Raw genomic sequence first — 17,153 nt, forward strand, 5'->3', positions numbered from 1 at the left:
CGGATCCTGGTGTAGCAGGGACAGGCGGGTCACTCCTGGCGTTACTTGCTTTAACCCTTGGCTAAATACCCGCGAGCAGCCTTGCACCAAAAGAGCCGTGCCGAACCTGCTACGAACCGGCCCGCGGGCGAGCATTTCCAGCCTGTGCTGCATGCTCGTCTCCTTGCCGGTGGATCTGTGCTCCCCGGCTGGCTACTGGCCTCCTGGAAATAGAAGCCTCCAGGAGCTGGCAAGCCAGATGCTCGAGACTGCTGGGTCAGGTTCCCTGGAAGTACTTTGTGTTTAAGCTCTGGACAGACCCGTTCTAGGCATTTTCAGTAATAACTTCAAGTGTTTACACTGAAATCACACTTGCATATGAATGCTGCTACTTTCTTTTGCACTGCTGTAAGTAGTAACTGGATTTTGCTTTTTAAGTATTACTTTGTTATTTAACATAGGGGTGTTTTGGATAGTAATTTATTTAGTGTTTTAAAACTTCAACTTCTGGAACAATTGTATTGACCTGTTCTTTAAAACCTTGTGCTGCACTGGACGTGTTTTTGGTTCAGTTTGTTTTAAAGGACACTGACCACTCTCATTGCAACGGGGGACTTTCTTTGCTGCTGCTTTCTTAGTAAGATAACAGTAGGAGGCTGGCCTGGGACAGATGTAGTTACTAATCTAAGCGAAACGTGAGTGAGGAAGCAAAGTAACACTGTTCCTTTCCTTTTTTTGATCACTGGGTCCTGTATCACTGACTTTGCTCGGTCCTTCACCTGGTGCAGAAGTTGGCGTGTGGCCGGGTGCTGTTCATGGCGGGGTGAACGGTATAGCTTGCAGCTACAGCTCTGGGTTCCCTGCGGCAGCGTTCTTGTTTGCATTCGTTCTTTGCTCCCTGCTATGTCCCTTTGTACAAATAAAAAGCTAAGTAAACTGTCCAGTACTCTTTATTTATTCATGCACGTTCTGTTTGTTATTAACTCGGCTGTAGCTGTATGAAGGGATGAGGCAGTCCCATTTCCCACCTCTCATAATCTTACAGTTCTTGCCCTCTTTTCAGCAGCAAGGGAAGAGGAGGGTGAGGTCCCCGCTTTCACATATATTTGTTAGCAAGAAACCGTGAACAGTAAACTGAAAATGAGAGCTCATCCTGCAAGCATGGTGCAGGTCCTGGCAGGCATGAACAGGTGAAGTTCAGTTGACTCCATCATGAAGACTCTACTTTGAAACAAGTCAGCCAAAGCACCGTAAGGACTTCCAAATTAAGCACATCATGAATTGTTGTACATTGAAACAAGAGTCCAAGAGCACAAAAAAGTACATACTTTGTCTCACTTTCTGGAACAAACAGCACTGACACTGTGGAAATAGCATCAATTTACAGAATTTGAAAAGCTAGTTCCAGTTTTAGAACAGACTACAGCTATTTGTAACTGAGCTGCTGCGTTCCTACGTAAGCCTCAAGCTTCCTTGGAAAGAGAAGTTGGACTCAGCTTTGTTATAGCAGTCTCAGCATTAATATTAAACACAGCGTGCAACCCGCTGCTGAGCTGCTCTTATCTCCGTTACTCACAAAAAGGTACATACAGAAACGAATGAAGAGCACTGACGTCCTGCCACCCCATGCCTGTCGCCTTCGGACTGTCTGTATTGTACTGATCCCTTTTCAAAGCAGGGAGAGGCAAATGTTGGCTGAAAATGTCAGAAAAATGTTTCCAGGGATTATGGGTCTGTCTCAGACTAAAACCAAACTCTCTTTGATAGTTTCATAGATGATAATATCATCTTTAACGTACAAAAATGCAGCAAAAAGGTAGATTGAACCATTTAAAAAAAAGACTCCAGTTACCATGTTAGAAAAAAACCTCGTGTCTGTGTGGGTAGTGCGACATCGTGCAGTATCTTTGTTTTTCTTTCCAGCACAGAGAGAGGATCAGAGGATATTTCTTACCCATATAGTGTGAGATGTAAGATTTAAGAAAAGCAGCACCTGTTTCAGGGAAGCAGGGCCTTCTCATTTAGATGGAACGATGCAAATGTCACAGAAAGAAAAGAAACCCACCAAAATTTTTTTACAGGCCCAGACTAAGAAGCAGGACCGTAACAGAACTTGAACTGAAATTGCTCAATATTCTTTACTTTACAAGAAGAAACCTGAGAATTAAGTCAGCCTGAAAAAGAGATATTCCCCCCTACCCCTTTGAAATGCTTAAGAGAAAAAAAGCAGTGTCAGGCAGATGGTTTTATAAAGGCAACAGCACTCTTTATTTCTGCTGGAGGAAAAAACCCCACAGTTTCATCTCCTACCTCACAACTTTGTCAAGACCTCAATGCAAGACTTACTCCCTTTTCTTCCAACTGTGACAGTCACAGTAATCCCCTTCTCAAAGAAAGATGCAATTCCAATAGACCACTGCCATTGTGCAAGAAAAGTCTCCACATTCCTGCAAACACCAAGTAAGCTATTTAGGGATGCAAGCTGTATCATGAAACAAAAATGGTGCAGATATACCGGTTCTAGTGTACACTGAAGGAATTGGTATCATTCGCTACGTAAAACAATGGATTATTGGTTTAAAATAGGGTTCCAAGTTACCAACCATCTCACTGGTTACAATCAAGTCTGTTTCAGAGCAATTTTATACTGGTTAATAGTTGGTTACACAGAACCACCCTGTTTTGCCCAAGAAACAAGTGCAGGATTAGGTAGCAAGGTCAGACCGTATGTACCATAGGTTCTTCACGCTTCTGCCAGCCAGAACCGAGGAATATTGCTCATATTTAACTACTGTAAGGCTTTCCTGTGGATGTACATTGTGTACTTATGGAGTGCACTTGAGAGTCACAGTGTAAGTACTGTAAACACTGATAGAAGTGCAGATAAAATAGCTACAAATATATTGTATGATGAAAGACCTGAGGAAAGCTGGTTAAAACATACTAGTTAATTGTTACAATACCATTTTTATGAGTGTAGTCCTATTGGCTTGTTTTAAAATCAATAAAAATACTCATATAAAAAAATATATGTATTCACATGAAGGATGAGCATTTGAATTTTAAAAAGCAACACACATTTCCCTTTCAGATGACAGAATTAAAACTTGTCTTCCAATAAGTATACATTAAAATTTCACCTGATTTTTTTTTCTATTTGAATTTAGCACCCACACACAGGCATGCACTCATGCACGCACACCAAGTGATCGCAAGAAGCACCTGTATCTACCGCATATTTTCTTGCTGCCCTCTGACTATGGGAGCTAGCTGGTTTTGAATCACTGCAGAAACTGCTACTTTACTAGGCAGATGGTCCCATTTTAGGATCTAAAATTTTACTGGCTACTTGTTTTGTCCTTTTTCAGAAAGCACTAGTTTAATCTTGAGCTTGGTTTAGCTGTTCAAGTACAAAATTATCCCTCTGAAGCAGGAGCACATGATAAAAATCTCAGTAACTAAAGAGATAATCACATACAAACAAAACTAACAGAAAATATCTGTCAGCATGGTACACTGTCAGCACGAAGAACTACCGTACGCGTGTAGGGCTATATAGATACTCTTCCACGTAACAAATGGAAAAAAACAGACAATGGCTTTGAGTTACTCAGAAATGACCAAACATGAGTGTTTCTTTGGTAAGTAATGAAGTTTCTCTCCTGAACTCCCCATAAATCAGGTTTTCAAGCTTTACTGCAATCCTATGTCCTGATGCTAAGCAAAATTTCCATCTGCTCTTCAATAAATAAGTTTAGATAACAACTTTCATTCAAAGTTAAGACTGCACGGTTGGGGAGACAGATGCAAAGTCCCGTGATCTGAAAATCCCTCAAACAAAAATAAATCAGCTTTCTGTAGCTGATGGTGCCAACTAAGAAGGCAGGTGAAATGTTTACTTAAGCAATCCAGGAGTGGTCTTCAGACTGATAGCTCTGAAAGCCTTCAGTTTTATGCAGATTTGGTCATCCTTATTTCAGGAGATCACTATGGAATTATTTTTCCAGAAGAGAAAGCTGTAAAACTTGCTGAAGCTCTGCATCTTCCTCTTCACGACGTTGCTTCTCCCGTTCCTCCTGCTCTCGGACAGACAACTCCATGGCAAGCTGTAAGTCTTTTTCAAAACTGGAAGGTTCACTAGGGGTGCTGCAGTGTGAGTTACCTGAGCTTGTTAGATAGCTCTCCTGCAGTGCTCTGAAGAAGAAAAAGAAGAATTCCAAGAAGTAAGAGACAGAGCCTATTTTGTGTTTCCTGCAATGATCCTTCCTAGCAACTGTTTTCTAATGGCAAGCCTGAAAATCTCTCCCCAGAGGGCGGAAAGCAGTTTTCAGGATAAGAGAGCAGTTGTTCCAGCATCCCTAAAATTCCCAAGGTAAAACCTATTCTTTGAAGGTTCCTCAGAATTTGTCAGACATACTAACAGCTACATTTTCAATGGGTTTCTAAAAGCATTCTCACCTAGTTTAAAGGTAACATTTTCCATGTACAAAAGAACCAAGAGGATGCAGTTCTTTGTGTGCACAAAAATTTCTTTGCACTTAACTGCAGGAAGACCCCACAGAGCATATTCTCAAGGGTCCGTTAAATATATGCTGCTAGAAGAGCTACCCTGGAGCGCGCAGCATCTAATAAACAAACATTCAATGCAGAGGGCCCAAATTCACAGCTTAAGAACAGAACAGAAGGACTGTATTTATTTGTTGGGTAATAAATCCATTACGTGAGTAGACCAGTCCCACAGCTGATCTAAAGAGCTATACCATATAAGCCAGGCAGGCCCCGTTTGGAGTCCCTGCTTCTTGGAAAAGTAAAAGTTAGAAGAAGCACAAGGAAAGAGACTTTGAGTTCTGTGCATCTGCTATGAACATGTAAAAAAAAATTTGCAAAATTGCTTCATGCTGCTCTTGGAAGTATTTTTGCTCTGTCACTGCATGGCTTGATGTGGAAAAAAAAATTAGTTACCTCTGATACTGTATATTGAAGTCCTGTGAATATGCAACTGCTCCATTGGAATGCACTCCCACTTCCTAGAAATGGGGAAAGACAGACAATTCCACAGCAGTTAAGAGATCTGCAGCGCAACTCACTGAAAGGTAACTTAAATCACTCGTATGTCTTCTTTGAAATATGTTACTGTATTTTTTCTCTTCTGAGGTTTGTAGAAAAATAGGTTCTACATGACACTTTCCACACACAGATTTAATTTAGAGATGCAGCTATCGCTGCACTGCCCTTGTCAAACCTGTCAGACCTGCACTGCACAGATTACAGCACACTTACTTTATTTCCACCAGATTCCAACAAACTCTGCTGAATAGCAAACTGCATGATTTCGTTATCTTCATCCTGCACGTGTATGTTCCTACCATCATCTTGGACATGGTAAGATTTGGGAATCTCAAACACTGACTGGTCAACCTCGAAATTAGCACCTACAGAAGGCAAATATAGTTACAAACACGGCATAGTACATTTTTACAAGTTGTAACTTAGAAAATTCCAATTAATGCTTATGCATGATTAAGTTACTTCCAAAAATTCACATAAACCACCTTGCTAAAAATACCAACAGGCTTTGAAAGACTTCTGTGGCAAACAAGCACAGCAGCAAGACAGAATGCAGACTTTCTTTAGGATGCTGGCACGTTACACAAATAAAACCGGTGTGCAGCAGAGCGCTAAGGTGGCTGAACTCTGAGAAAAACAGATGGGGAAAAAAAAAAAACCCCACAGTTGCAAAAGATAAACAGTGCAGTGGCTCTTCTGAGGTTATTCTTAATGAATAGGTCTGCAACAGCTCATAGGACAGAGTATCACTGGATATACAGTCATGGGTGCCCTGCTCAAACGTAATCCACTCTCTTCTGAAAGAGCATGCAGACTGAGCTGTCACTTACAGCAATTTTGTATTCCACTTCCCATAGCAATAGCTTGCAGCAGAATTTAGACCTCAAAATACTTGGGAAAGCTTGCTAGAGCTCAGTTTAGTCAGTCTGGCAGGCATGGAAGGGGCAGAATGGGTGGGCATGGTCAGTATCACACACTCCAGATCAGCTGTTACGCATTGCGGCTTCTTCTCACCTGTGAAGGTTTCATTCTCTGCAGTTAACCCATCCCTCTCTCCTGTTCATTCCACTGACAGAAATGTAAAAAGATGCGATCACTGCATCTTTCCACTCCTTACCTGAATCACACTGTGCACCTCCAACCGTTTGTGATGACGTTTTGTCAGCTGTCCTGCAGCCATTGACATTTTCAAATGTAATTCGGGCATTCAGCACATGAAATAAGGGAATTTCTATAAGAAAGGGTACAAGTCAATCAAAAAGAGAACTCTCTCATTCACTTCCACACTTACAGCTACATCAAACCCTTACATGTTTATTGAATATATTCCAGAAGCAGCATCCCAACATGACAAAGTATATAGTAACTCACTTCACCAAGAAGTTGCCCTTAGTCATTCTCTCTCTCCAAATCTCTTGTTTTATAATAAGATTTGCCAAATCTAAGGCACTGAAGCTAAGAGGAAAGGGCTAGCAACAGCTCATTCTTACTGAAATGATACTGTCTTTAAAACTATACTTCTCTACGGGTCATTTAGGATTTGGACTCCATGACCCCAGATGTACAAGACAACGTATGTCTGGCTTCTCAGTTTTAGATATCAGTGAGATGGCTAGTAAAAAACTAACATGGTTCTTGTAAAAATATGCTGCAAAATCAATGGAAAGAATGGAAATAAAAATTGCTAAATATTACCAATTTTGACAGGAAAACCTGGTGGAAATTCCAGAGTGATGAAATCCCTAAGTCTGGCAAAATGAGCACTAGTTCTGGCCATCAGATCTATGATTGGAGTGACTTGTTCCATAAGAGACAAGGGAAACTCTTCACTCATCCACAAGGTTGCTTTAAATCTTAAAGAGAAAGTTGCATAAAAACATGCTAAGTTTACAGTTTAGGAACAGATGCAAAGCAAGATACATAGCATTGTCACCTGCTTCATACATTTCAAAGAGTCAGAGCAGTTACTGCTCTGAGAAACCAAACCACATTCCTGGTCAGGCTAAAGGCAAAGCACAGGAGGTTCCTAAAAAGTTACAGCACTAGTCCAAATGTTTTCTTTGACTTAGTGGAAGAAGAATTAGACTATAGCTGAATACTTCAAGATCTCTCTTTTGATTAATTTTGAAAGCTGGGGGAAAACCACACCTATTAGTAAAAGGGGTTTCCAGAGATTAGATAACTGGGCAGAGACAAACTAGAAATAGTTAAAATTTTATTTCTCACTTCTGCGTTCGAATGGTGACTTCTTTCGGTCTTCCTATGTCTCTACCTTTCAAATCAAATTCTGGGTCAAAGTATTCCTCCAGAGTAATAGCAGTAGGATTGTTACTTGCAGCATACTCTGTTGTCTTGGTTGTACTCTACAAGGGAAGAGAGGGGAAAAGAACCCAACACAAAAGTACAGAACAAATAGACAGTGCCTACTATAAGAAACTTTTCAGTTACCTCTTGTGAAGTAACTCATTCTCTATTTTAGACACCAGTGACACAAAGCCATAAATACAAGTGCATGCGTTTAGGATGCTTTCTATTGAGGTTAAAAATCTCCAAGCATTTTAGAGACAGGAAAATCTACTTAAATACTTCAAAGCTAGAAACCGACCAGTGACGCGCACACAAGCTACAGCATTTCTAGGCCCCAAATCCTTTATTAAAGACAAAACTTCGATGGGGTATTTTAAAGAAAAAAATCTCTAGGTCTACGAAAGATCTGCAATGCTGTCCTGATACAGAGCCAGCAGTTGGCAAATCTATTATCTACTTAAGCATGTACAGATGCAAGGGAGTTTCTAAAGCCATATTGAAATCATTATCAACACAGGATACATGGCTTTCCTTCGAGCTGCTGAAGAGCAGTGTGCTAACATGTCACTTCACCCTCTCATATCTTTGTCCAACGATCACCATGCTAGCACTATCTCCCACCTGAAGCTCCTGCCGGTCTGTGGACATGTCTTCCCAGATTACTGGTGGGTTGACTCTAAGATCTGTGCTTGCTCAGATTTACTGCCACTGCTCACACCCCGGCTCTTGCTGTGCTAACGGATTCTATCTCTTTTTCATAAGAGTGTTCAGAAGGAGGTACCTGCTATTCATACAGAACATTTGAGGGCTTAAAACAAACAAAAACATTCTCAGTGAAAATTTAGACCTCGTTATCAAACGAGACTTTGAGTTCTGTGCATCTGCTGTCAAACTAAGGAAACGAGGCAATTCCACACACCTGGAATTCCTATCAGCACAGATCCCTGCACTGCAGTGACCTGTTTCAATGTTAAAGACACTCACCTGAGCACCATACTCATGCTCCACTGTACCCAGAAATGATTCCAGGGGGTTCCTGTCAGCTTCAGATAACAAAAGGGAAAACCCAAAAATAGCTATTATTGTTAATTTGCAGTAAAATTTACATACACACCAGGCTAACAAGCAAGGCTTCTAATCCAAAGTGAAGTAAGCCGTTCACATTTCCCCTAAGCTTTACATGGCAAGCCCAGGACCTAAAGGTGACAGTATAAAATGGGTACAATACACAGAACAGAGACAAAGATTTTCAGTAGTTTCTATCATTAGCAGATAGCTTTACTATTCACAGTGCCTCTCCTCCTAGGCAGGCCAATGAAGGGCAGTGTTTCCATACAAGGCTACTGGGTGGTCACTCCTTACTCTGTTTTAAATACCAGCAAGCAGTGGACCAAAACAAAACAAAAAGTCCAAGCAAACAAAACCTACGTGAATCTTGTAATCATGGCCAAAGTGAAGCAAAGGCATGAATATACTTCCAGAGCAGGAAAAAACATGGAAAAGTGCAGCCTTTTGAAACTCTCAATAAACCTTCAACAGTTTTAAATGGCTGCTGTTTTCTCTAAATACAGCTAGGATAAATACTGATTCATTTGTAAGCTAGGAGTCAAGTAATGAGCTACCTCAGGCACCCAACATGTGAAACTAAAGCAGGGCAAGGTCAGCAAGAACAGTTATTTCCCCTGTCTATCTGCCCAGTTCTCCTGCAGTCACTCAGAGAAGGTATCAGAGCGCCAAAAGGTTCTATTTCCAGTTATCCTACAGGAAAACTACCTTTATATCTTTTCTTCTCCTCTTCTGTTAAATGTTCCGTTCGGATTTTTGTAACCACATTCACATTGTTTGCAATGTATACCTTTAAAAAAATAAAAAAGGTACAAGGACAAAACCAAAAAGTGTCACAGATTAAGAGAGTTCTCTCTAGTAAAACACCATGTATACAAACCTAAAGACAGAATAAAGCAGCATGTATCTGCCTGTCATTGACAAAGATCTTAATCTTTAACATACTGGTGATGAACAGGAAATGCTGCACTTCTTTTTCTATTTTCTTCTATTCGCTTTGGTATAATGGAAATTCTATATAATATATTCTTGACAGACCTATGATAAGGCTGAAACTCCATGCCACCTGCTGGGCAAGTTGATGAAATAAGAAAACCCTGCAAAACATACACCGGAGTATCTCCAGACAGCATTAATCTTGCAAGCACCCTGTGCCGAAAGAATAGCAAAGGAGGTTGGTCACCGACTTCAACGGCAACAGAAGTCAGCCTCTCAACCAAGTTCCTGGAAAGCACATTCATGCTTTTAAACATGCTTGTGTAAGTAACTAAACCAGCCTCAAAACTAGACAGGAATTTCCAAGCTTGCTGGAAAGAACCCCAACCTGGGCAGAGATTTTAAGACAGAGCAGGGAAGGAAAGTCAGATAATAATGTTTCTAAACAGGTCACTCATAAGACCTTCCAAATGAAACTTAGTGATAGTTTAATTCTGCAGGAACACTAATGAACCCCAACGTCCAACTGAATAGTCCTGCAGTCTTACGAGAAAAATCTTCATATAAATGCTGAATAACTTTCTACACCTACCCTTCTGTTAAATGAAATTACAAAACATGGTTTATTGCACAAATTCCAAAACCCAGAGTAAACACAGACTTACGAATCGGGGAAGTTAATTCTTGTGATTATTAACTTAAGTACCTAAACCAGTAAGGCTGTAAAGCCATCTTCAAAAATATTTCACTAAAGTGAAATGGAAGACAAAAGCAGTGTCACACGGAACAAATCTAAGCAACTGCATGACTCATGAGCATGGTCAGGGTCTTTAATTTACCAGCAGTCTTTTATTACTTGAACTCGTGATGCAACTCATGGCAGCGGGAGGCTGTTATTGCCTTGCAATACTGCTACTAGAGAGGGCTCAAGGCACTTCACCAGTGGGTTCCTTGTCTTTTAAGCAACATTCAAGAATTAGTTCAATTCCAGTTTTTGGATGGAAGGGAGTTCTAGCAGTTATGCTTTATATTTTGTCCCTCTTCTCCTGAAATGCTTTGATCCTCCCTCTCCACTAAGGCCCCTACTGACATTCCTCCATACAGGCACCATCCCTCCCACAAGCTTGGCAGCCTTGAAGTTCCTCACTCCTGCCCAGTTCTGCTGGCAACACAATAAAGCTCTCGATGGGAAGTTTAGAAGCCAAAATATTCAGGAAATAAAGGCAAAACAGAATCACACTTCAGTTCACTGTAAGACCTCTTAATTATATAGAACAGGCTTTACCTTTGCTTCATAACCATTTACACCTTCCGCTTTTTCTGTCCTCCATACCCAGAATCCAGATGTGGTTCTGACAAGAAGTGAAAATCACAAGCGTCTATTACAGTTGCATTTCTACACAATCCCCAGCCCAGTTTTCTAAAATTGTTTTTAAATATTTGATAGGTTATTTGATTTTTAATCCCAGACAAAAGCCCAAGTCAATCAGTCCTCACACACACATGCCAAGAGGGCTGAGGAAGTCGTGCTGTTTCTGTTCTTATTCAGTCCACAGCCAAAGCCTCACAAAGGCTCACAGATTTTAGACTGAGATGAGGATACCTGAGCCACAAAGGAGGATGACAGCCTAAAAACTTACCAAATTATTTTTTCGACAGCCTGGACATGGCAGCTTTTAACACACATTTTAATTACAAAAGTAACCTGTCATTGCAATTTGGGGAACTGGATGGTAAGAATACTTCTGTCTAGGAAATCTTAGTTTCTGGAAGTGTAGATGCTGCAGCCACTAACATCACAGGGACTGATTCTGGGTAGCTTTGAAAGGGTACAAAATATTCAGGAGAAAGATGCTGGAATTATACATTTCACTTTGAAAATGCTTGTTTACAGCACGATCTTGCGGCATTTTTACTGCTCCAAAAGGAACTTTGTAAGAAGGGTTCTTTGAACTAAGGTGACAGATACCTGGATGAACACATGTAGTAAACGAGGAAGACAAATACGCGTCTTTCCACAGGCACAATAGACGTATTTTTATTTAAAGTATTAATAGGAGACTTGACTGACTTAGCTACCAGATGCAAGTGCTGGCCCATTAGTTTCAACGCTATACTTATGGATTTGGGTGAAATGCAAACGTGTAATGAGACATTAACATTGATCTCACTAATATGATAAACTGGAATCTTTCTGCTAGTCAGTTCTTTGAACTGGAAATTTTTGCCAAGCAATAGCAGCAAATTGATCAAGCCAGATTTCTTTACCTAATGGTATGTAAAGTTTAAAGTAATTTCAGACCTAGCCTTAGAAGTTTTTATTACCAGGACTTTTAAGAGGTTGTCTTTAAAGCTTTATTGCAAGTATGACCATCCATAATCTTAAAGTGTTCATTTGTTAGCAGAAACTTTGTATCTTACCTCTCAAAAGCAATATTTTTTGTATCAAGGCACGTATTAATAATTGGAGATGTAAGGCGTCTTTCCACGTCTTTTCTTTTTGGTGTCATAGATCCCAGTGTCAAACGTTTCATGTGTTGGGAAATCTCAAAACGCTCCGTTGTAACAAATTTATCATCATGATTTATCTCAATTAGTTCTGCCCAACCTCCAGTATCTGTTGGAAATGGTACATTTCAATCTAAAAACTTAGCAACATTATTCCAGAAAGAAAAACTGAGAAGATACTGTATATCGAATCAGGGTGGATGCTAATTCACTGTATTTTGCTCTCAGCTAAGATCAAATTTGGAGCTGTATCTAGAATTTGGTTTTTTATTGGAGGGGGGAGGAGAACAGAAGGAGGAGAAGTAAGTAAGAGACTGAAGTAAAATTTTAGCCCTATTACCAAATTTTGACCTCAGATGTACTCACAGCAAAGAAATTAAGCCATTATGTTACACCACGAAACAGTATCTCTACTAGACATTCATGGAATACAAATATAAAACTTTTAAAATTCAGCATTCGGCCTTAACAGGTCTTTTTGAACAAAACCGGGGTTTCTCATTGTGGCTGATACAGTATTTGGTGATCAATGGTGCAGTCATGCTAAAATATTTACCTTCTCCCTTGAAAATTAAACTACGCCTTCCTCTCTCCCAGCTCATATTTTCAAAGCCCAGCAAAGTGATATCAACACGCAGCTTGGCACCACTTTTCCAGATGCGGCAGACATCACTTGGACAAACCCTAGAAACCAGTGGAACTATAAAAGAAAATGAGAAAAGTGTAAACAGAAAATATTCAGGAGACTAAAAGCACAGGAATCACAGAATCACTAGGTTGGAAAGGACCTTCAAGATCAAGTCCAACCATTAATCCAGCGCCACCATGTCCCCTAAACCATGTCCTGAAGTGCCACATCCACACGTTTCTTGAACACTTCCAGAGATGGCGACTCCACCACCTCCCTGGGCAGCCTGTTCCAATACCTGACCACTCTCTCAGTGAAGAAATTTTTCCTAATATCCAATCTAAACCTCCCCTGGCGCAACTTGAGGCCAGGAAGTCTGAACTCAAGCAGAAGCTATAGCCCCGATACAGGATTGCTCAGTACTATGATCATTATTCCAGAGGAGGCGAGATACTCATCCTCTTTAGCTTTAGGAACAATCAGCTTAGGGACAAAACCCACCAACTTTAATTTTCAGATGAACATGAAAAGGAAAAGACTAGTTCAGACTGAAAGATGAGAAATGGCATAAACCCAATCTCCTAGCAGTCTAATAGTTTGCCATTTGGCAAATTATATCAACTGTAAGGCTTAGCATTCACTCTTTTAAAAGAAGAGCAGGTACTTCATAAGTAGTCTGTGCATCTATATATGAAATATGTTATCACTGTCTTAATCGTCGATAGCCAGAGATAGGTAAACAAAACCCCAAGAAAAGTCTTCAGTGATTCTAACAATGGCTAAAGTCTCCATTAGGAAAAAAACCACAACCAAAAAACCCAACAAACCAACCAGATAAACAGGAAACAAAGAATAATAGTGCAACAAAAATATAAGAGGCTCTTTTGAGAGGTGAAAAGGTAAGTATTCTGGGGAGCAGAAATTTCTCTGCATATCTTTTGTGACATCTGTACATAAGCAAGTCCCTTTGTCTACAGTTAAAAGGAGGTAACAATGACCAGGATTCTTACCCCAGCTAGTGAACTCCCATTTCATTTCCACATAAAAGTCTGGAGTCTGGAAAAGGAATGCACTTTATGAACACTTTATGAAATAAGTTTTAATTTGACATTCAGTACAGCATTTTTTGTGAACATTTTAGATAAAGGAAAACGAAAAAGAACAGAACTGGAGACATGAAAATGAAGGTTTACAAAAATGAAATGGAAACTAAAAAACATAAAAGACATTGGCCTACTACTGCTGTTTTCTGACAAACTGTTCTTCCTTATTTTACTATAGGAGCAGTAACACCATCAAGATTCAGCCTCCAATGTTGGAGTTTGTTACTAAGAATTTCAAAGTAAAGTCAAGGAAAAAGTCTCCATCTCCCATAGGGGTATGGAATATGCAAGTTGAAATGGATAACACGACTGCTCATCTGATTTCAGCTTACTTACCTGAACTACTTGAATGAGAATTACGGTGTGAAGCAAGAGGTTTAAACTAAGTAATTACCTCATTAATCTTTTGGAGTAATTCAGGAACTCCTCCAAGTGTCATAGAGGTCTGCTGGTAGTCCCGATGCTGCAGAATCATTTGTACCATCTCTGGATCTCCTGTACTGACAGCCTCATGTAAAACTGAAAGAAATCCAGACGCAAGCTATTTTCAGTTTGCTTTCTGAGCAAAATACACAATGTAAAAGCAGTCAAAATACAACATCTGCAACTAAAAAGTACTGACACACAACTTCCGTTTTACAAGTTATCTTTACCTGTCCATCCCTGTGCGTTCTCTTTAGTTACGTCTGCCTTGTGTTGAAGGAGAACTTTGGCAGATTCTATATAACCCAAGGAAACAGCAAGGTGCAACAAGGTCCGGCCTCGTGGATCACGTTGATCAACATCCTGTTGAGTATCCGAGAGAGAAATAATGCTGAAGCTGTCCTGTCAAATGCAACTTATCAGAGCACACTGAGAGGAGTTTATATAAACAAAGCTCCTCAGTAGTAATCCAGGAGTCAATATTCCCTAGGTATTCACACGTATCGGTCTGTGATGCACAGCCGACTCCGTTTTCAAACACTATTGTACTGTACTGCCCTTCTGCACTCCGTACAGTGCAGTCTTACTTCCCCACTGAAATAAAAAGAGAAGCAGAACAGGGCCTATAAAACCAACAAGGTAAGAACTGATATCACTGTAAGACAACTGAGTTCTTGTTGATGCTTTTCATTTCTTCTCCTGTAATTATTTCCCCTCCTGGCTCCCTTCAGAAGGGGTGTCTTTCAGGAGAAGACAGGAGTTCTAGTCTGTGTGCACTGCACAATGGACAGTCAACAGCGCAAGAGGCCAATAGAGGGTTTAACATTATACAACATAACGGGGCGGGCGGGAAGGAGGAAAAAACAGAAGTAACAGGGCATACAACATCAATTTTGTATAGCGCTCTTTGAAAGTATAGAAGCAAATGGTATTTTACAAAGCATCCATTTGACTGACACACACAGCACAATGAAGAGTGAGTGCATTTTGTACAAGTCACTAAAAAAAAAAAAACCAAACTACTACACAGGCATAAATATCCAAAACATGCAAGCACAACATACTCATACCTTACATATTTTTCACTATTAGCTTAGAGATTTGAAACAGAAGAGCATCTATAACTAAAGGAAAAGGGGAAAGTCAATAGCAGAATAAGAGAGGAAAGTTATTATGCAAGTTAACATGGTTATCTGACAGCATTAAGTTGGAAAGATCACACACAGAGTAGGGAAAGCTTCATTTCAAAGCATTCTCTTTTCACTTTTGTGGTGGAACAGTGATTAATTTGCTTCCCCACTTCCTACAGCACTGACAGGTAAAGGACTCGAAGGCGTCCCTCCCAATCGTTTTTGCTGCTGTTAACCGGTAACCACATGTTCTACCCATCATTTGCTGTACCAAGTGCAGCTGGCAAGTGTCTTTTGGTTCCCTCACGCACCCCTCCAACAGCAATAAGCTTATCCCAAGGAAGCAGGAGGAAATGTATCTTTGGAATACTTCAAAAAATAAGTTATTTAAAAGCAGATAAAGGAAGTAAGAGACAGACATATTCCATCTCCACACGTTGCTCATTTCCTTACAGTATAAAGCATCTGAGGTAGGAAGCAGCACTTGACAGGTGTAAGCTGCCGTCTCAGACTAATAAGAAGCAGAATGCTCCTTATTTAGTGGCAAACCTTCACAGGTGAGAACACTATTGGAACAGAAATAAACATACAGAAGCAATGTGCCAGTAAGGTTAAAGATTTTGTTAAGGGATAAGATCACACGAATTAGATAAAAAACTGCATTCCAAAGATTCTCCTAAAAATAGGACAGGAGCATGCTCTAAGCAAGCATTAGTAAATTGTGATATACCGTTAGAATTGCAGATGATAATCACTAGTCAGGAGGTGGCACAGCTGATCTTTGGCTCATATACTTGTGGTGTCAGGTATAATGTAATTAATATGCTCTGCTTCTGCAAACTATACCCCACACTAGCGAATATCAGAGCTTTTACAGAGCGTCTCGGCAAGACAGATGTTTACTGCTCAAGCTCCGCTGCAGCTTTTCCAACCGTTTCCTTACATCATTACCATTTCTCACTTAGCTATCCCAGAGAGGGAACGGCTTTGTATTTTTCTACTCTACAGCATGAAACAATGATCCATTTTTTTACCAGAGATGCTGAAAACATCACAGCCAGTATAAAAATGCTGCCCCCACAGTCTTGGACAGCAACGCAGCCGTAAGAACAGCTAGTTCTCAGCAAGCTAGAGGCTGGTTTCATCTTCGGCAGCAGCAGCCACCTTTGCTGCATGTTGACTTCCCATTAAGATAAGCAATATTTATTGTTTTTCTGGCACACACAAAAAAACTAACATCCATCATATCTGCTATTCCTGATCTATTTCAACAAGTCCAAATATTTTCCATAGAGCTATTCTGCAACCTGCACTCAAATGCTCTGAGCACAGCTTTTACAAACAAGAAGTCAATGTTTAGTATCTTACATAACAAAAAGTATATTCCTACGCCTTCTTACATCACTCCCGCAACCACAAATAAATAGGTAAAGAAAGAGAAGCGCAGCAATCCCACAAGCCCAGCAAACAGACCTGGCAGTACCGTTAAGGTTACTTCTCCCTAGAAATGCAGCAAGCAAGGGGCACCAAACCCCCTTGTACCACGGCACAAGCTCTTTTGGGGTCACCAGTGCCACAGTGGCCCCTCTACTGCCCGGGCGTCACAGTTACCTTGTCCTGCAGCTCCTCGTCCAGACGCCTGTAGTCATTATTCCAGACCAGGACGTGCAGGGGAAAGGCGCTGCTGGCCCTGCCAGGGGAACTCATCATGCCACACACCTGCAGGAGCGGGGGAAGCAGGGTGCCTGCCCTCACTGTTCCCCCCTCTATTTTGGAGACCCCAGATTACTCAAGCCTTGACCTTCCCCTCTCTCCTGGTACCCACCTACTCCAGGTGCTGGGGGGCACACTGGGCCACAACCCCCTGCGAACTCTTCACCCTGCTCCAAGGGGTACCCCATGCAAAATCCCACTCCTGGGGTCCTCCTGCTCCCGGACACGCCCCTCGGCCCCCCACTGCAGAGGGCCTCCTCTGCTCCCGGTGCCCCCCACTTCTGAGGGTCCCCT

The 17,153-nt window shown here is 40.9% G+C and overlaps 1 protein-coding gene across 1 annotated transcript; it reads right to left on the reverse strand.

Moving 5' to 3' along the window:
* Positions 1–3,826: 3,826 nt before the first annotated feature.
* ANKRD13A (ankyrin repeat domain 13A) lies at positions 3,827–16,856 on the reverse strand. The gene is made up of 15 exons (XM_010292001.1): positions 16,758–16,856; positions 14,247–14,379; positions 13,988–14,112; positions 13,501–13,546; positions 12,419–12,562; positions 11,776–11,971; positions 10,640–10,706; positions 9,127–9,208; positions 8,338–8,396; positions 7,273–7,409; positions 6,742–6,899; positions 6,164–6,277; positions 5,260–5,411; positions 4,942–5,006; positions 3,827–4,173 (listed from the first exon to the last, which is right to left on the reverse strand). The coding sequence occupies exons 1-15, from the start codon at positions 16,854–16,856 to the stop codon at positions 3,975–3,977; spliced, it is 1,776 nt and encodes a 591-aa protein (XP_010290303.1). The 3' UTR covers positions 3,827–3,974.
* Positions 16,857–17,153: the final 297 nt, after the last annotated feature.

Source organism: Phaethon lepturus, unplaced genomic scaffold (genome assembly GCF_000687285.1).
Source record: "Phaethon lepturus isolate BGI_N335 unplaced genomic scaffold, ASM68728v1 scaffold47177, whole genome shotgun sequence".
NCBI classification, from domain to species: Eukaryota; Metazoa; Chordata; class Aves; order Phaethontiformes; family Phaethontidae; genus Phaethon; species Phaethon lepturus.

Excerpts from the sequence above, each read along its gene's own strand:
- ANKRD13A (XM_010292001.1), bottom strand. The coding sequence starts at position 16,856 with ATGATGAGTTCCCCTGGCAGGGCCAGCAGCGCCTTTCCCCTGCACGTC. Across the intron at positions 14,113-14,246 it reads GAACGCACAGGGATGGACAG|TTTTACATGAGGCTGTCAGT; the intron begins GTAAAGATAACT and ends GATTTCTTTCAG. Across the intron at positions 8,397-9,126 it reads GGAGAAGAAAAGATATAAAG|CTGACAGGAACCCCCTGGAA; the intron begins GTAGTTTTCCTG and ends TGTTATCTGAAG.